The sequence below is a fragment of the Antechinus flavipes genome, chromosome 4, assembly GCF_016432865.1.
Source record: "Antechinus flavipes isolate AdamAnt ecotype Samford, QLD, Australia chromosome 4, AdamAnt_v2, whole genome shotgun sequence".
Taxonomy (NCBI): Eukaryota; Metazoa; Chordata; class Mammalia; order Dasyuromorphia; family Dasyuridae; genus Antechinus; species Antechinus flavipes.
The window spans coordinates 274,639,818-274,667,672 of NC_067401.1; the positions used below are offsets into that span (position 1 = coordinate 274,639,818).

The following is a 27,855-nucleotide window of genomic DNA, read 5'->3' on the forward strand; positions in this document are numbered from 1 at the left end:
CAATTGCTCCCTATTGTCTCCAAGACTAAGTAGAAAATGCTCTATTTGGTATTCAAAACCCTTTATAACCTAACTTTCTAGTCCTCTAGAACACCCTACTGTACAACCTGTACTTTTCAAGCCAGTGACACAGGTCTCCTGGTTGTTCCGTGAGCAAGGCACTCCATTCCTTGGTTCTAAACACTTATGTACATATTTATCAGTGTCTGAAATGCTCTCCCTCTTCCACTCTGACTACTAACATCCCTAACTTCCTTTAAATCCCAACTAAAATTCCACCTTCTACAGGAAGCTCAATACCAGTGTTTTTCCTTTCTTATATGTCCTTTTTAATCCTGCATACAGTTTGCTTTGGGTTTTTTCGGTTTGTTTGTATGTACCTCAATAGCCTCAAAAAAAGGGACTGTGTTTTGCCTCTTTTTTGCATCTCCAGTGCTTAGAACAGTGGCTGGCCCAGAATAGGTGTTCCATAAATGATTACTGAATTAAACTGACCTGAATTGGTTAGTAGTGAATAAATCCCACTGGCAGATGTAAATGAAAGCTCTCATATAGATTATATTTGAATTTTACAATTGAAAAAAAGGTATAAATAAAAGGAAAAAGGAGGAAACAAGGGCTATTGATGGCAATGAGTGACAAATCATATCCCAAAATATCCTTTAAGGAATGTCAGGTAAGCCACTAAGGAACATAGGGAAGGAAAAAGGAAAATAGTACTTTTCCAAGGCAAACTTTGCTTTTATAATTTATCAAAATTAATGTCTATTAATCTAACACCTGCTTTAATTACAAATATATATTCTCCCAACTCCAGATACATTCATCTATGGGATTAAGAGAAGGATGAATGTGGAAAGTCATCATATGTAAAAAAAAAACAAAGTAAAGCATTTTCAAAAGAGAAGCACATTTCTCCAGTAGATAGTCAAAAGATAAGTACAGATAGCTTTCTAGTGAAGACTTGAGAATTATAGATGACCACATGATCATTACTAATAACAAGAGAAATACAAAAATTTTAAAGTGAGATTTCATCTCTCACTGAGTAAACTGGCAAAAATGAAAAACCACAAGAATACGTCATACTGGAGGATCTATAGAAAGAAAGACACACTATTACACTGTTGTTGGAGCTGTAAGTTGATTCCATAATTTAGGATATTAACTCGGAATTGAACAAGAGAATAATTAACATTTATACTTTTTGTGTCAATGATGCCACTACTGGGTATGTATCCTAAGGAGGTGAAAGAAAGAAACAAAATTCAAATAACATATTCAAAAATATTAGTAGCAGCAATTTTGTGGTAGCAAAGAACTGGAGACAACATAGATGCCCATCAATTTTGGACTTGCTGAAGAAAAAAAGGTATGATAGATGAATGTAATAGAATATTATTATGTGTACTTAAGAAAAAATATTTTTAAAATATTAAGATATATATCAACTAACACAAAGTAAAATAAGCAGAATTGGAAAGTTTCCTCAGAGAAAAGACAGTCTTGTTTTCATGGTTTATATATTTATGTGTACATCATGCCTGGAACACAGTAAGCACTTAATAAACATTCCATCTATCTAAGAAAAAGTATATACACAACGAAAAATGTTGGAAAAAAGAAGATAAATGGAGCAAGTTAAAAACCTGAATGATTCCAGGAAGCAGATAATGAAACATTCCTCTCTCCTTAAGAGAGGCAGAGGACGTATAGGGTACAATGTTATATACATTATCAAACTTGGTCACTGTTTTTGCCTAATCTTTATTTGCTGGGTTATCTTGTTGTTGATTTGGCAGGATTACAAGGTAGACTTTAGTGAGGGGGGAGTTTTTTCCAGAAAATGCCTTAGTAGAAAAACAAAAGGCATCAATAAAATTTTGTTGCTGTTGTTAAAAGCTGAGCGCATTTGGAATAAAGACACAACTCAAAACAATTTCATTTCCATTAATGATCATTTACACATCAGATACATGGAGCATTGGGACCAAATATACAGATTTTCACAGATTTATATACATAGTGATCAACCTAATACACAATTCAAATCTATTTTACAGTCAAGTGTACAAGTTTAGATATGGCTTTATAAATTAGTAGTAATAATAGTGCTAAAATTAACTCATCTTGTGTAAGTCAAGAAACAAACAATGGGACACAGGTTCCTCTAATTAAGAGTCCATGATTAGCAATGTGTTCTTTCATGAAACTTGTAAAAGGAGATTGTACAGATGTCTGCCCAAGTTATTCCTTAGGTATCACAGGAAGAGGAATTCCAATTAATTAAGAAATTGTTGGGGTTTTGCCTTCTCAAATTTTCTGAAAATTAAAACCTGTCCAATTTAAAGAGATATAAACACATTGAATCATAAAACACAAAATACACATACCAGTCAATATCGTTCTGAGATATATCATAGAATTGTTGACTTTAAGATGAAAGAGACCTTAGAATCCATCAATCGTTATCTATGGAGTCAAAAATAAGTTTTCTTAAAGAGAGGTGCTAGAAGATGAAGACTAAGATTTTTATGGGATCCAGTCTCCATATAAGCTATTTGGATTTAGTATCTGTTTTGTTCAGATCAGAAGATTACAAATATCTTCAACAATATTAAAGACATACCTGGGGTCCATGATTTTTTAAAAATAGATATTTGCATAACTTTTGAATGTAATTTGTTTTCTTTGAAATCCTATGCATTTTATTTTATACATTTAAAAACATTTTCATTAGAAAAGTTCCACAGGTTTCACCATATTGCCAAAGGGATTCCTGACACACACACAAATGGTTAAGAACCCCTACTCTAAATCATCTGGAACTAAAAATGGAGAAGGAAGAACTCACAGAAGACTTATTCCAAATCATCCCCCTCTCAGAATGAGAAATACATTTTTTATTATAAACTACAATAAAGAAATCCCAAGTTCCTTCTAACTAAATATCCAAGCCTTCTCTCTTTTGCCATTCCCACAGCCCACTGAACAGTTGATGACTGACTATTTAGCTGCATCACACTCCAGAAAAATGTCATCTTTGTTTCTTTAGTTTTAAACAAGTTACTGTAAGATCTTAGATTTAGAAGTAGAAAGGATTTTATGATCAATGGGCCAACCAAAATCACTTCCCCATCTTATAGATGAAGAAACTAAGTCCCAGGAGGGAATGTGGTATATTGAAGAAAGGACTCAACCTAGAGTCAGAGCCCTGCTGCTTACTATCTATGACTGACTAAGCTACCTTACTACTTTGGGTCTCAATTTTATCATCTATATAATGAGAAAATTGTTCCGAGTCCCCTTTGATCTTCAAATTTATGATGCTATGACTGGCCAACGATTATCCAGGTAGTAAATAGCAAAGCTGATACATAAACCCAAGGCCTCAGACTCCAAATCTAGCCCTCTTTCCACTGTATCCCTTGATCTCACCTACTTGAGAATGTCTCCAATTTTCTCTAAAGACCATTGCAAATTCTCAAAATAAAATTGTTTAATTGGATTTGTTTAAACATATGCAATGCAGCATTTTTGAAGGGGCAAGGGAGTGATAGCTCAAAATCCAATGATGAAGAATTACAATTGTCCAAAGATTGGTTGTCAATTTTCTAGAGGTCTACAATAGAGTAGATCCAAAACGCAGGCAGAGTAGGCCTTATATGTGTGCATGTGTATATGTGTGTACATATATATGTGACTATATTTATACAATTATGTGTATATATATATACATGAACATATTACTTCCCAGAATATCCCTGGTTTCTTGAGCAATTAAAAAATGAGGAATAATTACTTAATGGTCCCCTGCATTCGTCATTTATATATACATGTAAGCAATAGCTCTACATATTAAGTACATTCATTTTCAATTTCTCAACCTGCAGTTTGCTTGAAGGATGCCAAATCCCAAGAAAACATGAGTGGAAGTTACCTGATATTAAACACAGACCTCAGTTTCTTCACCCCTGAAGTTCATATTAATTTAACATTATTATTCCCACTCCTTCCACTTAATGTTTCAATGCTAACAAATAAAGGACTCAGACCATCATTTTTTCAAATTACCACCATCTAAAAATCCCAGCCGTCAGAGAAATTTCAGTTGTCAGACATCCTACATAGGGCAGTTCATTGGGAAGAACCTATGTGTGCACTAGGCCTGATTCCATAAGGCTTACTTATTTGAGGTAAACTCATCTTGACAGAAATAAGACAAACATGTTACCACTACTGGAACTTATATCCCTTGCAAAGTTGAAAATTGTGTTTAGCCTATTGCTGCAAAACATTTCAGATGCAATTTGTCAAAGATAAAAATGAAACCATGGGCACATGGTTTCTGTTTTAATGAGTCAAAAGCAACTTCTCATGGAGAGTTCCAATCAGACAGGAAGGGATACATTTCAGTCTAACAAAATAATAATAATAATAAGTCTAAAACATGAAAAATAGCCTTCTTTTTGAAGGCCCTATAAAAACATAATCATATTATAGTCCCTCTATAATTCTGCTCAATAGAAATTAATTAGCATTACATTTCAAGGCATTGTAAACTACAACAGGAAAAAGAAGCCAATTGTTCACAATGAGGTTGTAAAGCAAGCAAAAGGCGTTACTTCTCCTTTCAAATGAAGAGTTATTTTGTCCATGCACCATGCCAAACAAAAATCAATGTCTGCCAAGAGGAAAAAGCTATAGACCACATAAATGGTTCATGAATGATCATAAATAATAAATAACTATTTTCTATTTTAGATAGCAAGTAGTTTATTATATTCAAAGTTGTTAAGAGTGGCTATTCTCCAAATGTTCATAAAGAAAGAAAAGAAGGCAGCTAAAAGCTAGGAGGAAAGGATTGTCCATGCAACATTAACCAAAAAAAAATTTTTTTGAGACTAAGATGTCAAATTCAGTCAGTAACTGCGTTGTCTATCCAACAAATTTCTTTCAATGGGTTGAACAATTGTTTATGATTTCATATAGACATTATTTTGGAATTGCTCAGTAAAATTGTTTATTTTCACACTGAAAATGTTAGCTTATATGATGAAAACAGAGAAACATGGCCTAACTTTTATGACTTAAAACGAAATGAAGTAGAATCAGGAAAACAATGTACATAAAGACTACAACAAACATGGAAAGAATAATAACTATAAAACAATTGAATATGAAGAATTATAAGAACTCTGATCAATATAAAGATTCTTCTTGATTCCCGAAAACTGATGATACAGCATGCTATTTATTCGAGAGATGAGAGATTTAAGGTAAAGAATCTCACACAAACACACACATATGTATATATGTATATCTATACATATTATATATAGATATACATATATACACATGTTTATGTTTTAACACAACCATTTGGAGAATTTGTTTTGCTTGACAATGCATATTTTAGAAGAACCTGTATTCCTTTTATTTTTTTTTTTTGCAATGGGATAAGGGGTAGGAGGGAAAGAACATAGATTTGTTAAAAAAAAAATTTATAATAGAGAGATGATATTACATGTACTTTCCTAAGACAGTCTATTATTAATTTTACTTAACTGTTTTCCCTTGTTAAAAGAGAACTCACAAAGTGGGAGTAATCTGTAAATGTATGTAATATAAAAGCAAAACACATAAACTAAATTTAAAACTGTCCCCCCAAAAAGAAAATTAAGTTTGTAAAATTATAAAGGACAAACTCAGCCCCAAATACAAATAATGAAAAAAAGATATTCCACCCACCAAGTCTTTTGCAGAGATGGGGATTGGCAAGTGAAAATCGGATTTTTTACATATATTTTATTGGTTCTGCTGAATATTTTTGTCTTGAAAAAAAATCTTTGTTACAAGATGTGACTTCAGGAGAGGGAGGGAGTAGGTTATATGGGAAAATATAGGTCATGTAAAAACAAAAGATGTCAATAAAAATCTAATTTTATTAAAAAAAAGAAATTGTTGACTTTGGTTTATCTAGAAATTTGAGAGAAGGAAGAGAACAAGGACAATTCTTGGGTTGCTTTTTAGAGCAATTCCTTTTGTTTGATAGAACTCCTGAGAAGATTTTGCTCTAGTTCCTAGATCTAGTCCTATTCCAGTAGTTCAGAAACACTGGGAGCCAGGAGGAAGATACATCCCTATCCCCAGGCTTGGGATATGCTGGAATTTCTCTCAAGACAATTTTGTTTACTGATACCTCTCTGGATTCCTGAGCCAAGAAACTTCCCAACAGAGACCTGAAGCAAGTACTGGGAAAATTAGAGTCAAAAATGGGCAAACTCCTCAGAAGGAATTTAAAAGAAACACACACACACACACACACACACACACACACACACACACACATACTCACTCACACAAAAACCCTGAAACTTTTATATATAAATCTATGCCATAGGCTACAAGAGAATTTAATTAGGATGCATTACTGCTACTCCTATTACCTGATGCTTTCAACCTTTGTAAGTTTTGCCAATGCTAGGGAATAAACCAGATCTTCAAGATTTGGAATAAGTTACCTGCCACATATATGGCTTTGGATCATATACTTTTTACTTGAAAGCCAACTCTTTGTCCCTTTTAAATAGCTAAACATCATTCACATGACAGAAAACAAGGGTCTAGCATTAGTCATGATGAGAAAAGCACAACTAGCCAATCCCTGTAAAAATAACCTGAGTTATTTCATATCAATCAAAGGCATTTACCTCCTATTGTTGACCATACAAACAGTCAACACAAAAAGCTGAATGAGGACCAGCTCTTAAAGACCTTTAAAGGACAGGAATGCTTTTCCAGATAAATTTGCTGTTCCCCTCTCACACACCAAGCACTCCCATAGAAGTTTGAGCTGTCTACCAATTAGATAACTTACATTCAGAAAGGCGCTCATCTGATATTGAATCCAATTTTTAAAAATATGAGCTCTTTAAATCTATTTGTTCTTCATAACTGTCTTTCTACATTACTTCCCATCATACACTCATGGTTCAGATAATTTTGCTCTTCATTCCTGGAATACATTCGTTCCTTATCTCCACCTTTTAGATTCTTATTCTTTCAAGAATCAGTTCAATGACCACTTCTATATGAAGGCCTTATTAATATTCCCAGGTGCTAGTGCTCCCCCTTGCAAAATTATTCAATTTCTGTATATTTTGTATATACTTATAGACACATTTGTTATCTCCACTTTTGGAACATAAGTTAATTAAGAGCAGGGACAATTTCATTTTTTTCTATCTCCAACCCTTGGAATTATGCAATTTTCTTGGCAAATTATTCAAGTGGTTTGCCATTTCCTTCTCTAGCTTATTTTATAGATGAGAAAACAAGAGTTGTGACTTGCCTAGAGTCATACATCTAGCTAAGTGTTTGAGGCTATATTTGCACTCAGATCTTCCTGATTTCAGGCCTGGAGCTCTATCTATGCTACCTAGGTGCCCTTCCCCACACATAGTAGATTCTGAATAAATATTTATTAATCACCTATTTGATTATAAGAGGGAATCACAGGATCAAAAACTGGAAGGATTGGATCCAATACCCTCATTTTTCAAAGAAAGAAACTTAGGAGCAACATAAAGTAACTTATCTTAAGTCATACAGCAACAGAGCCAGAATTTGAACTTAGAGCTAACTCTAAAGCTAATCTATTTCCACTACACCACAAACTTTCCACTATACTGTTTATGTTTTCTTAAATCACAAATTTTAAAAATTTTCAAATTTAAAAGAACTTTCTTCACTGGATTATTAACCTTATCCATTTAAATGTGAAATTCATAACTATATTCCTATATGTTATTCTTTTAGGACATCCCCCAACAAACACACCACCTTCTACACCTGTTGGGATTTATTTTGCTTAAGTTCTTTTTTTCAATTTTTTTCTCTTTCCTGAATTAAGGGGAAAAAATAATATATGATGAATTTAAATAGCACAATTTAGTGCTAAAATTTGAGTTCCATTTCTAGCCTTAAATGCATTTCCAATATACCATGATAATACATGCTATAAATCCATATTTTGGCTAAAGAGCTAAAGAGATCTCTATAAACTGAAGTGATCAGAAGTGGCTTCATGATAGGAAAGAATCTGGTACTGGGTTTTAAAGGATAGCTGTGATTTAGATAAGGAGAAGGGAGGGAGGAAGATAATCTAGCAGTAGAAATGGTGTGATTAAAGATACAGAGGTTGAAAAATGCAAAATGAGTTCACACAATAAGATCTAGAACAATGTGTGTGGCTGGGGCAGGAGGAAAGGTAGAGTAGCAAATATCTGAAAAAGTTTGGAATCAGATTTTATTGGCCGTAAATATTAAGTCAAAATGTTAAATGTCTGTAGCTCCTATATGAAGAAAGTCTTTGACCAAGGGAATATGATCAAAGAAGTAATTTTTGCAAGTTTAATGAAAAAAGACTGGAGTGGGAGAAGACTAGGGACATGAAGTTCAGCTAAGACACTAGCAAAAAAAGTCTGGATGTAAGACTGCATATCAGAACCTGAACTTTGGTGAGACATTTCAATCATATCTAATTCTTGGTTTGCTGTTTCCTTCGCCAGTTCATTTTATAGATGAGGAAACTGAAGCAAATAATATTAAGTGATTTTCCCAGGATCATACATCTAATAAACATCTGAAGGCATATTTGAACTCAGGTCTTTCTAAATCCAGACCTGCCATTTAGCTGCCCTTTGGTAAGAATTATGAGAATATAATTGAGGGGCATTAAAGGAAGAATAATAGGACTTCATAACTGATCTAATATGGGAACTGAAGTAGAAGGAAGAATCTAAGAGGTATCTGGGGCTTCGAGACTGGAAGACCAAAAGATGTGATATCATTAAAATAAGCAGGAAAATCAGGAGAATGAGTTATTTGGGGTGGAGGGGGGAAGACAAATGTAGTCTACTGGAAAGAGCATTGGATTATATGCAAAACACTTTAGTTATAGTCCATAATCTGCTACTTCCTAGCTGCATGACCTTGGAGAAATTCCTCATATCTCTGGGCCTTTGGGTTGATCATTTATAAAATTATGAAATGGGCACGAGCATGGTAAATTTTAGTAAATATACGATACAATTTGCAAATTGTGTTCCTTTGACCTTTGAGATGATTTGTATATGACTTCCATGTTGCTCTTTGCAATTTTGTTTCTTGCTAAAAGTTATTAAAATGACTAGAAAGGGTGAGGAGAGGTCCAGGGATCCAGGACAAGATACAACTTTAATACAGTCTCTAAATTAAAGGGCCTGAATTAATTGATCTGATCCTTTACCATTCTAAAAGATTAGTTTTATGCTTTCTTTCAATTTGTCAAGCTAAAAATCTTTATACATTTTCGTCTTCAAATTCCACTTACTCTGCATTTGTGCAGATATCCTAACATACAGCATATGAGGGGTATAACAAATGAATTCCCAGCTGTTTAAGACTTACCTACAAGTGTTCCCAGGGATGTACACAGTTAGTTCAGTCAGTGTTTACAAAGTAATAATGTTATATTTCTTTGTTATAATATGACAATTATTATGTCTAGGATTACACAGAAACTCAAAAACCCTTCACAACGTGGCTTCAACCTACCTTTCCAAATTCTTTATAAATTACTCCCATTTCCATCCTCCATGAAAAGCCAAAATGGCTTCTTGCTGTTGCTTCCATGCAGACAGTACCTCATCACCCATTTCCATGCCAGGGTACTAGCTATCTGGAATGCTCTTCCTCCTCCCTTCTATCTCAAAATTCCTTTAGCTCCTTCAACTCTCATCTCAAACACTTCTCCAGAGTCCTCTCCTGATCCTTCAAACTGCTAATGTCCTTATTCTTTTACTTTTCAGTTCATTTTGTATTATTCTGCTTGTACTTAAATATGTGCATGTTATCTCTTCTGAGAAAACATTAATTCCTTGAGAGTAGGTACTGCTTCATTTTTGACTTTATATGTTCAGCACCTAGCACATGCATGGCACACAGTAGGTTCTTAATAAGTGCTTATTGAGTGGTTTAATTTCTGCATAAAGAAATGATGCCCCTTCATTGGTATTTCATTAAAATTAATACTGTATTATTCATTAATTTTAATGAAATGGTCACAAAATTAGAAATTTAGACCTGGACAGGACCTCAGAAACCATCTAGTCCAACACCCCTTTCACTTTAAGAAGAGGAAGCTGAAATCTATAAATAAGTGATTTGCCTAATATACACATGTAGTAAGTAGCAGAACTGGCATTTGAACTCATTCCCTCTGTCTCCAAATTCATCATACTCTACCCTCTACCATGCTTCCTGGGATTCAGTTTTGGTTGTCATTGTTTTTTGCCAGGGTAAATAAGTAAGATGGTTGGTTCAAGGGTCTTCTGACCTCCCAAAAGAGATGTGTGGGAAAATCCTCCAAATATATATATATAATCCAAGTCCTTTAAAATTGTCCCTTCTATCTGTTTCCCAAGTTCTAGGTCTTGCTTAAAAGTAGCACTTTTTCAGCAAAGACAAGGAAATTCCAAAGCCAGATAAATTTTTCCAAAAAAAAAAAAAATAATAAGTTCTGAAAAACTTGGAGGAAGGGCTTGTATACAAGACTGCTTCAAGTTACACTTTATGAATATTTGTTTTATTTTAGACTTCACCTTGCAGAAGCATTACATAGTTATCTTTGCCAGTAGTCAGTCAGATTTCTATCTACATGAACATTATATACAGAGACATGAACTCTCACTGAGTTCCCCAAAGAGAAATTCTGATTCAAGTTCCTGTAGGATAGCCTGAGCAAATCATCTGAATTAAATTTGTTTTCTACCCACTCTTTGGAAACTGAATCTCCATTTACTCCAAATTAGACAGAGGTTCACAGTATCCAACTGCCCATGTATGTGCATGAGTAGCACTTCATACGTGTCACACACGTATACATACACTTGGAGCACTATTCACAGATTCATTGATTTAGACCTCAAAGCATCTAAAGTCATTGAGTCCAAAACTAAATTTTATTTCAGAGGAAATTGAATTGGTCTAATGACTTGCTCACAGGCAATAAGTGATGGGACTAACCAAATTCTCTGACTTCAAATTTGTTTCCCTTTCCACTGTACCACACTGCCTTCCTCAGATTGTAAAGAAACTTTCATACAACTTTATGACCAGCCCAGATACTAAAAGTTACCCACCACTGACTAGATTCTCAGGGACAATTCTTTCTTTGCCATAGACACAGCAGGTCCCAAAACCATTGATGGTAAGACATTGTTTTAAAATATATTTGTATCACTTCTACATTCACTGTGTTCATATTTCCTTGTCAATAGTTTATCCATATTTCAGTCAAGTTTATCCAAGGCTAATCTGTCCCAACAACATTCCATGGCTTCTCTGAAGGGCGATGAGAGAATAGTACCCTCAAATAAACTTCCAAAAAAAGATTCAAAACACTTGGTAAAATCAATGGTACTCCAGATTCCAACTACCCTTCCTACATTTGCTTCATAAAGACCAAATAAGTTTTGTCAGATATGAATGATTTTGATCAGATATTAGCCCTAGAATCCTTTCCAGTAATTCCTGAAGGCAATTACTTGTAGAATAAAACCCCCTCACTTAGCACATTCCTCTTTCTATTTACAGGACTTCAGCTACATGTGCCTTAGAAAAGCACTAAAATCCTTGCTTATGGAAACACAAATATTCTTCCCACTTCCCTTTTATGATTAAACTGTAATTCCCTAAAGATTTTCTTTCAAAAACTATTTTTGAGATAAAACTTCAAGAAAGAAGTTGGTCTGCAATCACCATTTGGGTCTCATGAAACAAGACTCTGTCCCCAAATACCAACCCCCAAATCCCAAAAGAATCATTGCTTTGTAAAATCTTTATCCCTTTCATAAACCCAAAGAAGAGGGCAGTTAATTAATTTGCAAATGCAAGCACTACCCTATGAGCTGGATCTACTGAGTAATTCATCCAAACTTCTAATCTCTACCCAAACTGTCTGAATCAATAACTAGAGGTGATTAAATGACCTTTAAGGTCTTACCTGATTGTTATTCAGAGATTCTCAAATTCATGTTCCCATGAATCAACAAAAATATCAATAGCAGAAAAGAAGATATCTTTTTTTAAAATCTCAATGAAGTTCACCATTTTAGACAGAGTCTATGGGGAGAACATATCATTAAGAACACCACATTAGCCTCAACAGTTGCCCTCTCTGGGCTATAGGCCAAAATATCAGAAAAATCACGTTAGTAGAACTATGTAACACCTATCTATCATTGGAGTGTTTAGGTGCTCTGATATGAATAAGTTGACTCTCTCTCTACTGCAACTTTTCAGTATCTTCCACAAAGTCTTGGGTTTGTTTTTTGTATTTTTTTAAAGAAATGTTTTTTTTTTTGGTAGGTATAATCCTGATTACCCAAATCCATAAAATGTTGCCTGCTTCATTTCCATTAGACACATGGTCTTTCTGTGCTTTACTGCCTCTAAATAAAAAATGGCAACCTAACTTCCTGGGGATGGGGGAAACAAGGATATTCAGCCTATATGAGGACAAACAAGAAAAAGAACATTATTCTTCAGAAATACAGAAAAATATCAGAATGTTTCCAGCTGTCCTGTGATTTGCAGCATTCTTTCAAAGAAAGATTTCAAGCAAAGTTGAGAAAAGGAATGATGGATGGTTGATGGAGCCATAAGTGCCCTCACCTGTATATATACTTCATCTGCTAGAATGGTGACCCTAACTGGCCAGTTGATGGACTTATTTTCCTTTCCTTCCCTCAGTGTCTCTCTCACACATATAAATCACAAAGATAAATGATATTTTATGTCTATGTAGCGCCTTTCTGCCCAAAGGTTCAAAGCGCCTTATTGTATATTATCTCATGAATCCTCACAACATCCCTGTGAGGTAGGTAGGTGGAAATTATTTTAATCCCCTTCTTATAGACAGGGGAGACTGAGGCACACAGAAGTTAAGTGACTTGTCCAAGCGAGTCACTGGCAGAGCTTAGAAGAAGCATATTCCTGATCAGCACCTAGCACAGTGCTTTGCACACAGTAGGAGCTCAATAAATATCTGTTGATTTGATTTATGCCTCTTCTAGAAACATATAATTCATATACACACAGGATAAGCAGCCACCAGGGAAAAAAAAACAAACAAACAAACAAACAACAATTCTACATTCTCCTATTTTAACATCTTACACCCATTTCCAATATAAGTAGGTACAAGAATTTCAGGGACTCCCCTTTCAACTAAGCCCTTGACCTCTTTTTAAAAGAGGCTTAGTGTGTGTACTTCCCTGTAGGCCCATCTGTTCTCTCTGTCCCCAGGGCTCTACCCAAACTGACTGATTGCGATATTAGTTTTCTCATGAAAACAAAAATGGATTTCAGGAACCATGCTGACTTGGTTGGCCTTTTGTGTTTTTAAATGAAGCCATCTGAACAGCTTTGTTTTCCACCATTTGTGGGTTTTGTCTTTGTTGTCTTGGTCTTTTGTTACGAAAAGAAATAAGGCTGACCTAGTCCAGTTAACCTGGAAGAACTGTATGTACCACATACCAGGAGCTCTCCCTCCCTGGAGGGTGTGGTGCTCTACCTGGGAACACTGGACTGACCCCAAGAGGTGACAGCTCTGAGAAAGGAGGGCCAGCAAGTCTGAACATCATTTGCATTGTTCGTGGTCTATATAGTCATCCATGTCCACATCAGAATCAAAGAGGGAGTGCCCAGTGAAGTCTGTGTCAGGCGTCCGGGATATACTGTTCTCTGCCCCTTCATCATCAAAGGTTTCTGTCCTTGAATAAAAGCTGAAATCCGGCAGTGGGGTGTGCGTCTTGCTGCCTTCACTGCTTTCCTCAGATTCATAGATGGTGTTATCATCATCATGGTGCCACTCAGGCCAGAATTTCCTTCTTATTCTTTCACAATACATGGCAAGATTAATCAGTTCTCCTGAAAAAGAATAAGATGAAGGTTAGTTCTCAAGGCCATCAACCTTCCCATCCCTATTGCTCCAGAGGACATTGGAGTTAATAGGTAGACATTCTCAAATGCTTGTCACAATCCATATGAAAAAGAGGATGGATGGAATGAAAGAAAGATAAATAGGCAGAGACACATTGATGATAGATAGATAGATAGACAGACAGACAGACAGACAGACGGACGGACGGATGGATGGATGGATAGATACATAGATACATAGATATAAGGGACATAGCATACTAAATAGAAGTCCAATCTTAGAATTATAAAGAACTACATTCACATTTTGTTTCTGATACATATTAGCTGTGTGGCCACAAGCAAGACCGACAAAGAAACATGATATAACAGAGTGCTGAATTTAGAATTAAGATCTAAATTCAAATTCCCCTCCTGTTTTTACTAATGGTAGGATCCTAAGCAAGTCATTTAAAGCTCTCTGGGCCTCAGTTTCCTCATCTATAAAATGAAGGGATTGGAGTCTATGACAAATAAAATATCTTTTAGTTCAAAATTTATGATCCGGGAAGCCATCTCTCACCCACTCCCCAAGACTATCAGTTATAGACAATGAAGGAAGTGTCCACACAAGGGTTCTCTACAATGACAAAACCACAGGTCCAGGCAAAACAAAATATATATTGCCATATAATGAAACCTATAGATCTTAATCATTCATATTGACAGAAATGATCAGGGGCAGGAAGATATACTGGGGAAAACCTTGGATCTGGAGTCCGAAAATCTGGTTTCAAATCCTGCTTCTAATGTTAATTACCTGTGTGAACTTAGGCAAGTCACAACCTTTCTGGACCTCAATTTTCTCATGTATAAAAAAATAAGGTTGGATCACATGATCTCTGAGGCCCTATGACCCCATCTATGATCCTAAGTTATAGAGCAGATGAAAATGAATGACTACTTGTGTTTCTTTCCAACACATTTTATAACTGCAGAAGAGAGCAAAAAATATATATAGATTGTTGTGGTTCCTATTTGGACATATTTCTGTGAGAATTTATGGGATACTTTGGACAAATCACAAAGTATAACACATGGATGATTCGTCATCATCTCCACCACCAGAGGGAGTATTGCCACTGATGAGACCATATGTCCATGAAAAATATTAAAGTAAAGTTCTCAGGGAATATAAACAGAAGAGTGTCCCCAAAAAAGCCCCAAAATATTACTTTATAGGAAAAATACCTTTCCAAATTAAAAACTTGACCAGAAATCATCCACAAAGTAGACAACTGGATAGTGACTATATATAACCAATGATAATTTTTTTAAAAAACACCCAATTACAGATGTTATTGAATTACTAGAATTAGTATTGTCATTCCCTAAATTTAGTCTATTAAAATATGAGTCAAAGGAAACTACTTCTAACTTTGTGCCATGAAAAAACAGCTATTCAAAAAATAAGCAATCAAAAGCTTTAAATATAAATAGTTTTAAGAAGAAATGCAGGTAATCAATAATTATATTTTCTAAAGCATTCTAATTCATGAATAATGAAAGACAACTCTGAGATTTCTCTTCACACCCTGGACATTAAGGGAATACCCACTGATTAAGAAATGGCATAATTATGACAAATGATTATACAATGGTATATTACTACACTATAAGAAATGACAAAAATAAAGAATTTGGGGAAACATGGGAAGACATATAAACTAATATAAATGAAAAAGCAGGAAAAAAAGAATTCTATATTTCCTCTCACACAATGAGCACAATAATGTATGTAAAAGCAACTTCTGATGCTTATTGCTTGAATTATCTTGGACAAATCAGTTTCCTCATCAATAAAGTGGATGGGTTGAATTACAGGGGACGGGTTCTTCCTCTGTCCTATGAACACTACAAGCCAACTGAATTCATTTACAATCAACATCCTGAGTAACAGCTACAGAGGACAAAACCTATTTGACTCCTGCTAGTAAAGAGAGCGGGTGGAGGATTGCAAGTATGAAATGATATAAACCTATGAGTTCTAGTTACTTTATCAGTTTTATGTAACTTTTTTAAATAAAAAAGAGTTCAATGTGGAGGGTGGAATATGCATTAAACATACCAAAAAGAAAAAGTAGGCAATTGATTAAAAGATAACATCTAGTAATATCTGATTTTATATGTTGAGAAAGAGAAATGAACAGAGTACTTTTGTTCCACCAGATGGCAACATTGTTTATAATGATAGATACAAGGTATCCCAAAAAGTCTAAAGTCAATACAGTTTTACAGTTTAAGCAAATGCTTAAAACTCCAATAACAGCAATAACCTCCAAGTAGCAATAAGAATTTTGGAACCACACAAAGAAATGCATCTATATTTTCACATATTTATAACTTGTTTATATCATGTCTATTGTACATACCTATATGTGTATATGCATATATCATTTTATTGTATAGAACTTCACACCTAATAATTTTCTTTCATCTTTATAAGAAAGTACATACATGTGGCATGAATATTGGAAGTTTTGAGAGAACACTTTTAAATATATTATTCCTATCTATAGGTTAAAAACAACTAGGAATCTTGAATAAATAGACTTGTTTGCTTCATTCAATTTTTAAGAGGAAAAGAAGGCAAATTATTTACAAATAAAAACAAAAAAACTTTCAAGACTATATCCTGAAGTCAATAAATATCCAACCCAGCTGTCTTCCTCTTCTACACTAATGACCCTGAGGCACTATAAAATCCTGACTCAACCAAAGACAATCTATATATACTCAATATCCTCTACTTAGAAAAGCAGGAAAGTGAACTAATGCATTTTTACAGTAATGCATTATTCATTTAAACATCAACAAAATTAACAATATATTTTTAGCTATTTATGTATTGAGATAAATTTCTAAGGACAATATGTTCATAACAATTTATATTTTAGTTTCTCCCTTTGTAGGCTCTTGGTTCTCTATTTTTATATTCATTATTGGTATGCAACCAACTTTTTTATAACTTTATAAAATATAATTTTTAATTAACTATTATCTAACTAATGTTTTTCATTAGTTAACTAAATGTTTTTCAAAATGTTTCAATGGGTTGAAACAAAAACAATTTTTTTAGTTAATCTTCAATCAATTGAATTTTAAGAGGATTTACAGCTAAACATTACCCTAGAGATAATCAAGTCCTATACCCTTATTTTACAGAAAAAAGAAACTGAGGCTTTAAGAAATTGTATCATTTGGCCAAGATCATACAACAAGTGAGCAACTAAACCAAGAATCAAATATGGGTCCTTTGACTCCAAATGCAAGGCTTTTTCCACTCTCATACCAACTCTCAGCAGCCATAGGATCATGGACAAGGCATTAAACCTTTCACAACCATTTAGGTACCAATTAAAAGAGGGATAATAATAGCTCTTTTCTCCTGAGATTATTATGAGGATCAAATGATATGAAATGTATAATGCTCTGCATACCTTAAAGTAATACAGTAATGCTAGGTATCATTATTATTGACATCATTGTTATTATTGTTGTTATTTGCAGTTCTCTCCAACCATGCCAGTTAAGCAAAATTATATAGACTTTGAACATGTGGAAGTCATTTAATGGTGTACTTAAACTAGTAAAGTCAAATCATTATAACCAAATTGTAAACAAAAATAATTACAATATAATAGTAACAAATACCAAAAATAAATAAATAAACTTTCATTCAAATTTTACAGAAAAATGTGTGCATCCTGTTATATTAAGAATATTTTTTTAGGACAAGGACAAAAATTATTTGTACGTCTACATACATGTAAAAATTCTGTACTGGCAAATTCAATCATGGAGAAAATTTTAAATATAGGACATCATTCTTTAAATGTATCTTCCTTAGAAGAAAACTTTCAGAATTTCAGACAAATATTTGTGTCTAAGAGTCAATGAATTACTGATTCAGAGAGCAAGTACTTATTAATCACCTCATATGTGCCAGGTATTGAGCTAAATGCTGGGCATACAGAAAAAGACAAACATTATTTCTTTCAAAAAGCACATATTCTAAGAGAGGACACAATACATAACTCTCTCTCTATATATATATATATATAAAGGATGAAAAACTGCAAGGTAATATTGGTGAAGACAAACAGAAGGTCCTTGACAAATGTAATGAAATAATCTGCTGGCTAGATAAAAACCAGACTGCTGAGAAAGAGCATTTGAGCATTAGCAGAAAGAATTAGAGAAGGTTTGCAACCCCATCATTACTGAGCTGTACCAGAGAACAGGGGATATGCCAAGAGACTTGCGTGTTATGTTCTCATGGGGAGGAGTAGCCTTATTTGGAGGTGCTCCTTCTGAACCTACCATTGAAGAGATCAACTAAATACACAAGAAGAAAGGAGCATTCCACACAGCTTTCCAAAAACTGAAGGACTCAATTTTGTAACCAAGGAAGTAGCTATTTAAAAGTAACATTTAAGCTACTGTATAAATCTGAATATTCTCAATACATGAATGTGAGCAGAGGGAAAGAAGTGAACGACACTGCACTTTATCAGTACTATAAACAAGTAGAAATGCAAATCTTGTCCTGGAGAATAAAAATCTATTTTAAATTAGCATCATATAATAAAAAATAATTTTTGAGAAGGATGAGATAGCCAGATGATAGAGTAGGGGGAAAGGGGGGAATAAAGTGAAAGATGACTAGAAAGTCAGAAAGAGGCTAGGTATTTAAAAACCAAACAAAGCATTTTATATTTGATATTGGAGATAAGAGGAAACCAGTAGAATTTTTCAAGTACAGGATGACACAGTCAAACCTATGATTTAAGAAAATGATTTTTTTAAATGAAAATTATTTTAGCAGTTGAGTGTAGCGCAGATCAGAAGTAAAAAGACTTGAGGCAGGGAGGCCAATCAGCAGGTTCTTACAATAGTCCAGGTGTAAGGTGACAGGTAAATGTGAGTTAGGAGTCAAGGATGACAGCCAAGCTATAAGCTTAGATGACTAGAAAAACCACAGTGCTCTCAACAGAAAGATCAAAATTGGGAAGAAAAGAGGATCTGTGAAAAGGGGAAAATCATTCATTTTGTTTTGGAAGTGTTATATCTTAGATGAATACAGGACATTTAATTCGAGTTATCTGAAAGACAGCTGGTGACATGGGATTAGAGGTCAAGAGAAATATTAGGGCTGGACAAAGAGATTGGGAATCACTAAACAGAAATAATGGTAAACCAGTAGAAGCTGATGAAATCACCAAGAAACACATTAAATAAGGAAAAAAGAAGAGATAGCTCTTTGGGGGATATCTACAATTAGAGGGCCATAACCAGAATGAAGATCCAGCAGAGGAGAATGAACTCTGCAGACTGGTAAGAATAGAACCAGAAGATGATAGTATCCAAAAAAAAAAAAAAAAATATCTGGGAAGAAAAAATGATTGACTACCCTAAAGCTGTGAGGGGTCAAAAAATCATAAAGATTGAGAAAATATCAATAGAATTGGCAATTAAAAGATCATTAGTAGCTTTGGGGGAAGAAATAGTTAAATAAGGAGAGAGAAAAAGAGATTGAATAGCCTTTTATAATTATTCAAAAGAGTTCAGCCTAACCATCCATAGAGGAAAAACTAAGTAGATAAAGAATGCTTATTCCCAAGGCTATGATATACATATGAATGAACAATCTATAAAAGTCATTCAACAGAATTGATATGTTTTGAAAAGAATTTACAAATGAACAATAAGTTAGATTCAGAATTTAATAAGAGAAAAACAGGTTGGACTATCTTTGAGAATTTGGAAGGTCATTTTAATGATTCCAAAAATATTCCAGGAAAAAAAAAATGAGCCCAGTTTTTTTAAGAAAAGTATTCTTTGGGTGATGCTGTATGATTGTGAGTCATATAATATTACTCTCTAAATGATTTGAGATCACCTCTAGGAAAATGGGAAGTCTAGTGGAGGGCCTGAGAAGGCTGCAATCCATTACATAAGAAATTATAAAGGAAAAAAACTGTATCAAGGATGCCATTAAAGAGGTGTCCATGACTTTTTCAAAAGAGACTGCTCACTGTTTAGTGAACAAGGAATAATTGACAGAAAGTTCACATTCTTCACTGGTATCCATGAATGTGAAGAAAACAATAGGAAGATTCTCAATATTCTGCACAGACCTACTATGGCAAATTTAAGAGATGTGTTGTTCAGTCATTCATCATGTATAGTTCTATATGTGACGCCAAGGGTTTTCTGTCCATGGGATTTTCTTGGCAAAAATACTGGAGGAGTTTGCCATTTCCTTCTCCTGTGTGCCTTCATTTTACAAAGAACTGAAGCAAATAGGGAGTAAGTGACTTACTGAGGGTCATACAACTAGTAGATAAATGAGACCACATTTGATCACCCTCATTCCAAGTCCAGTGTTCTAGCTACTGCACTATCCAATTGCCCAAAATTTAAGAAAACATATGGACAAAAGTTGCACAGGATAAGCAAACATAGGTTGCATTTTGTATCATTGGTGCAGTTTACATTGATGAGATTATAACTTCAATTAAATATATTGAAATACATTTTTCAGAAATAGAATTTTTATTTTTTATAATAAGCCTCTTTGGAATTAAAATAGTTAAAACTATTATTTGAAAATTTAAATATTATTCTCTGAGATACTGCATCCTTAAAAATATCATAGGATTTCTAAAAGCTCTCAGTATTTATGCTGAAATAATAGGGTTTAGATCAATGAGTGGCAGCACAGAATCAGAATCTGTAGGCTCTCTTCCCAGAACTTATGTTCATTAGTTATGTGAGCTTAAGCCAAATGTGTAATGTCTCAGGAACTCAATTTCACCATCAGCAAAATATATCAGAGAACCTTTTTGTAAAGAGTGACACCATTCTAATGGTACATAGCAGTGCCCTAAAGGCTATAAATATTCAGATTTTACCAGTTTCTCAAACATTCCCTGCTAGATCTGAGCAAGGCAATTTTAAAAGTCTTTCTATCCCAGGAGGGGTGAGAGGAATAGTTGTAGAGAAAAGCAGGAGCTGTGTCACAATTTCAGTCACCATCAATATACCATAGTGTCCTTTCTTCTATCTTGAGAAAATCACTGGATTATAAAAGGATAGTTAAGAAGCCATCTCATCTACTTCCTGCATTCAACAAGTTTTTATGTTCTGATGTGCATGTATCTATGTATTTCATAGATGTCTAGTGAAAGATTCCTTAGTTTCCCTAAATAAGAAATTTTAATTTTTAGAAACCCTCTGCTTTCAAAAAAAATTTTTTTATATCTAATTTTACCTTGTAAAAGTCCATTTCTTAAACTGGATAAGTGATTTCATTGGTTTAGGGAATACTCCTAAGGAGGAAAAGCATGGTCAGTACTTTCTCTGAAACTTAGTCTTAGAGAATATTTCAGGTCATACATATATAAAGTTTTTTGTTTCTATGTATCTTCAACAATTAACGTTGTTTGTGCTTGGCACACAATAATTGCTTGATAAATGTTGTCTGAGTGAATTGCTAACTAGAGTTTAAATCCATGTCTTTTCTCTCTGAGGCCAGCTCTTTATTCACTACACTACCCCATGTATCTCATTTTCTTTCAATACTGTTTATAAAATGCCCTCCAAGATCAAACAACGGCCCAAATCTAAATAACTATTTTTTAATTATTTCTAACAAATTGAATTTCTATGTGATTTTTCATTATTGATTTTGAACATAACGTCTTTAAAGAGTAGTACATTATATGTCAACAAATTTGTTCATACTATATTATTTCATTTCCGATAAATTATAATTGCAAAAATACAACAAAGAAAATCTTTACTCTGTAACCTCAGAAAGTCATTTCTCTCTAGAAATAATTCTAAGGACTTCTCAAGTATTACAATCTAATAGTTCTACAAAACTTTCCTGAATTATGTATCTCCTATTAACTTTTGCTGCTCTTCATGTCCAAACACAATTTTCTGACTGATGAAATCAAATCATTGATGATAGAGTAAAACTTAGACTAGTTAGTTATCTATTTAGGTAACAAGCCCTATTAGAAGAAGGTGAAGGAAGGACATTATCATTTACATAGCAGCTACAATGTGCCAGGCACTATGTTAAATGCTTTCAAAAAAGAGATACACAATGGATAATGCTAGACATAATCAAGGAAACCTAAACTCAGCAACTACTTCTGATTCTTACTAGCTGAAGGACTATAGATTACAGACAAGTAGACTACAGACTTTAAAGGACCTTAAAGTCCCTGAGCCTCTGTTTCCTTATTTGTAAAAATAAGGATAATATTGTAATTTGTAATATTTAACATTATAATTATATAAATTGTAATTTAAAAATAGAAATATACAGTATAAATATATTATTATTATTATTTTAGTTCAAATAGTTATATATACTCTCATGGCCTTTTTCCCTCATAGGAATATTTTTAGGTTCTAAAAAACAAAAGATAAGTGCTTCTGTATCAATTTTGTTTTTGTTTCTATTTTATTCCCCAACCAATCATTTTATGTTCTTTAAAATGTACTTCCCAAATTATAGGCCTTTAGCAAATGAAAACTCTTAATATTTTACTAAAAAATCTGAATTTTACAACTAACACTCAGATCAGAATTATTAATCAAATATTTTCATAAGATAATGTATGACTAAAAGTTTTTGTTAGGTCATTAGAATAGAAACATACAAAAATACATGATGAATTTGGCAATTTCTTCTCATTGTCCTGATTACTGGGTGGATAGTTTTATCACAGGAAGAGATCACTATGGAGTAGAAAGAGAAATGATATTGAGTCAAAGAAACTAGATTCAAATTCTTCCTTTGACTTTTATAACATGTGTGACTTTAAATAAGTCATTTTCCCTCATCAGAGCATAAATAAAAAGAAGGCACTCTAGAAACAATCTAGTCCAATCCCTTCAATTTACAGACAAGGAAAACAGAAGCTCAGATAGAATAAGTGACGCACTTGGTCACACAGGAAAGCAGTGGAATTTGAATATATTTTCTCTAACTCCAAATTCATGGAGTCTTTTACTACCATGCTGTCCCTTTCTGGGGTATGGTTTCTTCATTCAGGATGAAAGAATTAGTCTAGATGAGATGATCTCTCAGTTCTCTACCAGTTCCAAAGTCTATGATTCCAAAAAAGTCCCAATTCCTTAATTTTTTTTTAATTTTTGATTTAAATTTTTAAATATTTCAACTTTTACACTTTAATAGAAGAGATTTTGTGTATAAATATCACGAAGAAATGCTACTTTAAAAGAAAATGTTTTTCTCTTGGTTTACTGGAATTTTAATTTTGCAGTCCCACAAAGGAAGGGGGGGGTGAAAGGGGGGGGAGAAAATATTTCATCTTTTTGTCTAGGCAAATCAATTAATTAAATATTTATTAAATGCTTACTATGTATATATATAATGCTTAACTTCAACTTGAATAAATCTCTTTTAAATGTTTGTTTTCACATTTTCTATTGAACTGAATTTGTTGTTGAGTAAAAATGCCCAAGAACATTGGGAAGACAAACACAAAGGGTGACCATAGCAAAATGGAACTGGTTTGGGGTAGGTATCATTATCACTCTGCAGTGCAAGCTTCAAATATTTATTGGCTTTCACTTTAGAGATAACTATCACACCTACTTATAAGTAACAGGAGAGTTTGAATGATTGGCAACTTTGCTAATATTAACTTTGTAGGAAGTACTTTCAGTTAAATAAGGAGACAAAGAGACAAACTGCAGAGCATCAGAACACTGAATAGCCCCGAAAAGAGATCCAAAATCATTCAAGAGATTGGCCTAACAATCCACACAAAAAGAACTAGATGGATAAAGAATCATTGTTATCAGGGTTATGATTAACATCTCCTCAAGAGAACAACCTCTTGAAGAGACATTGCAAATAGACAATGAGTTGGACCTAGAATTGAAAAAGAGGGAAAGGGGCTGGATTATCTTTAAAAAATTAGATCATTTTAATGATCTCAAAAGTTTTCCAGAAAAAAAAAAAACAGGCTCAGCTTTTTCATACCAATATTCTTTATATAATCCTATATAGCTGTGAGTAGTGGAATGGTACAGGCTCTAATAATTTAAGGATCACCTAATGACAAATGAAGAATATTTGTTACCCAGTATTTATTAAGTGCCTACTATATGTAAGTTATAGTAGGCACTTAATAAATACTGGGTAACAAATTATTATTGCCATTATCATTATTATTATTATTATACTGGGTGCTAGGGATACAAAGATAATGAATGCAACAATGCCTACTTTAAAAGGAGCTTAAATTCTAGACCATTTGTGGGTCCTTCCTAAAACCCTGTTCTTACCTTCTAAATTGTCAGTATTTTTGATCAAAAGAGTTGGCATGAAAGGCCAAGGAGATCTTTGTTAGTTTCTCCATGGGCAGCTGATTGTACAGGGATACTGTTGACCACTCAGACAGATGTAGGAAATTTGGGTCATGATGAGTGTTTCAAAATCTGGGACCCCAGCAGAAACTTGTTAGTTCCAACCAATGATTTCTTGCTGATCCTATTTTTACCCTTAGCTGCCTTCCATCTAATCCCTTAAGTGTTCATTGATAACCAAAATATTACCTAAGAGTGATTTAAGGTCAACACACTTCCTCTTAGCAGGAGACAGAGGATTTTATATTTTATGCTGAATGACAGGGAGCCACTGGAGTTTATTGAGGAAGGGGATGACATAGTTGAACCTGTCCGTTAGGGAAATCTCTCTGAGAGGCGCAGCCAATAGTAGAGTAAAGGCAGGAACATCTCTTGGATAGCTGAGTGAAAAATTAATTAAATTAGGAAGAAATCAGTGGCAGGCAATCCAATTACCACACTATTACAATAAGTCAAGTGTGAACTGACATAAACCTGCAACAGAGTGGTGGCAGTGGCAGACAAGGAAAGGGGACTTATTCAGGAGATCTTACAAGGACAAAACCAACAGATTCTACAACAGATTGGAATGAGGAATAAGAGAGTAAGGACTCAAGGAGTCAAGAAGAGTGAAATTAAAGAATTGTAGGAACTTACTGGAACAGCACTACTATATGAGAAAATATCTTGTATGGGGGACTGGGAGGGTAATGATGCTCTCTTTACAGTAATGGAAGTTTTGAAAGGGATGGGGTTTGGGAGAAAAGATAATGTAGCATTAAATTATCCCAAAATATAGGGATTCAAAGTCAATAAGGAAAATAAGAATGAATACTAAGTGGCACAGTGGATAGAGTGCTGGGCCTGTACTCAGGAAGACATCTTCCCAAATTTATATCTGGCCTCAGATTAGCTGTGTGACTGTGGACAACTACATGCAAACATAAGTCATGATTTTTGTCTTTAAAGACAAAGTTCCAGTCTTCCTTGACAATTTCTCACAGGGCTTAATATAAGGAGAACTCTACACACAATGGACAAGCAAAAACTATGTAGCCTAGCTAATGGATGATTTCATATCCTATTCACTGTATGTGTTTAAACATATGAGTAGTGATGATTCAGTTGATATATATATTTATGTATATATATGTATGTATATATATATATATATATTTCCCCCTATATGTGTATATCAATGTCTTTTAAAAATCTGATTAGAAGAAAATTCAGCAAGTGTTTCAAGAACATTGCATCTAGAGCAGGAAAGGATTTCAGAAATTATTTAATAAATGAGGGATCTGAATTTCCTGAGGAAATGAGAAAGTAACATTACTTTTCTGAGGAATCCAGGTATTGAATTAAGAAAGCCAAACTTTGAACCCAGATCATGCAACACTGAATACAGAGATCCTTCCATTAAACTACAACTATGACATTAAGTCATATCTTCAAAATTGATAAAATACAATATTTGTGTATCTCCTTCACCACTATATGAGATGAAAATTTTTAATATCATTATTCAGAAAACAAATACTCATTTTTAGCCAAACTATACATATATCACCATTATTAAGTAGCAATGAAATGGCCAATAAACATAGTCTTAAAAGCATGCACAGAGAAGAATTTGGCAAGCCTGATTCTAAGGGAATTGTAATGATATATAACAGAAATGTCTTGAAGACATTTGGAGATATTCTTTAACCAGTTCTCTTCTGCTAATCAGTTAGTAAATAACACTCTCTCTGACTGTGCAGCTACACAGCTAAAACTTGGGGTACATTCATAAGACACTAGTTGACTTCATCCCTTCTCTTGGTTTTTACTTTACTTGGTAGGTCGGCAGCATTCCAGTAAGAGAAAATACAATTCTGAACAAGGAGAAGCCCCAGGTATCACCCATCCACGGAAGACAAGTAACTTGTAAACACACACTTTGATCCAGAACCTATTTCACTAGGTGATAGTAAAGATCAAATGAAATAATATTTGTTATGCTCTTAGCACCTATGCCTAGCACATGGTATGTGCTTAATAAATATTTGTTCCCTTTTCTTCTTTGCCTTAGCTTTTATATTTCACTTTTAGGTAAAGATTGGAAACTGAGAGTTTGTGAATTTCAAAGTGAAAAAAAATCATCCCAAATCTAGGAGTGAAACGTAGAACAAATTTTGAATCAATACTCCAAGGATCCAGGAATAGTCTTCAGAACCCACACCTATTCACTGCTGCTGAGAAAAGAATTAATCCAGCAGAGAGGTATTTGGATGCAAATATTCTCCCCCTAAAATCAAGATAGCATAGTGAAGAGTGTATTCCCAAGGTGTAAAGAGGAAATATTTTAATTTCTTGCTATATTCCAAAGTAAAAATCTTTTTTATAAAAGCTAATTCATAGTAATTAGTTAAATGGAACTGGCATTTTAGTCATTGATGGCTAAGTGTGAGGGAACATGCCAGAATGGGTACTCAAACTACAAGTATTAGAGAATAAACCTCCAACCATTCTAAAGTAACCATAGAACTCCTGAAAGGAAAATGTAGCTGGTCTTGATCTGGAAGAAATTCTACAATTAAAAATAAGCACTTTTAAATGTATATAGTACCATGACCCTGGCCTTAATGGTAGAAGAAATTGCCCATTATCAATTACCATATTGTGTGTTGCATAGAGTGGAGGTATAAGTTTTAAAATATTTTGATTATTTAGAAGTCTAGGGGGGAAAAAATGTTTCCCCCAGGAGGAGATTTAAGCAATAGACACCAACAGAAAAGTAGGTAATTCAGGCAGCTAGGCTGAACACTTACAAAATGTTCCTTGTTCCCAGAGTGTGTTTGTTATTTTTAAATCAATTCTTTAATTCAACAAGCATTAATAAAGGGCCTATTGTTAAGGAAAAAAAAGATAATGTGTACCCTCTAGGAGTTCACATTCTTTGGGGGACATTATACATGTACAAATAAATACAAAACACATATGAAGTATGTAGGGAAGAGTGAAATTAAAGAATTGTAGGTACTTGCTGGAATTGCACTACTATATGAGAAAACAGCTTTCAGTGAAAGGGATAGGATTTTTCTTTAATCTCCATTGATCCTTTTCCTCCAGGGAAATATAGGTATTGCTGATGGACATATAAAATGTGAACTTTTCATGTCTTTCCTTTACCCCTATTTTCTCATGGTAGAGTTGTCTAGCAACACAGAAGAAAAATGAAGAAAGGAGAACTATTTAGCATCTAAGAAAAATCAATCAAATTTTTTTTAATCCTTTTGGGCCCAGTAGAAGGGTGGGACAGATCTTATAGGAATATAGACGAAGAGCTAGAAAGGACCTTAGAGGTCATGTAGTCCAGTTTCCTTATTTCACAGATAAAAAACTGAGGCCCAGAGAGCTTAAGTGGATTGCCCAGAGTTCCAAAGA

At 33.9% G+C, this 27,855-nt stretch overlaps 1 protein-coding gene across 1 annotated transcript in view; it reads right to left on the reverse strand.

The window, feature by feature from the left end:
- Positions 1-10,612: 10,612 nt before the first annotated feature.
- Positions 10,613-27,855, reverse strand: part of FAXC (failed axon connections homolog, metaxin like GST domain containing) — a 70,863-nt gene continuing 53,620 nt past the window's right edge. Inside the window, exon 6 of the mRNA XM_051997439.1 lies at positions 10,613-13,977. Within this exon, the coding sequence (XP_051853399.1) occupies positions 13,688-13,977 (290 nt within the window). The 3' untranslated portion in view covers positions 10,613-13,687. The remainder of the gene's footprint in view (positions 13,978-27,855) is intronic.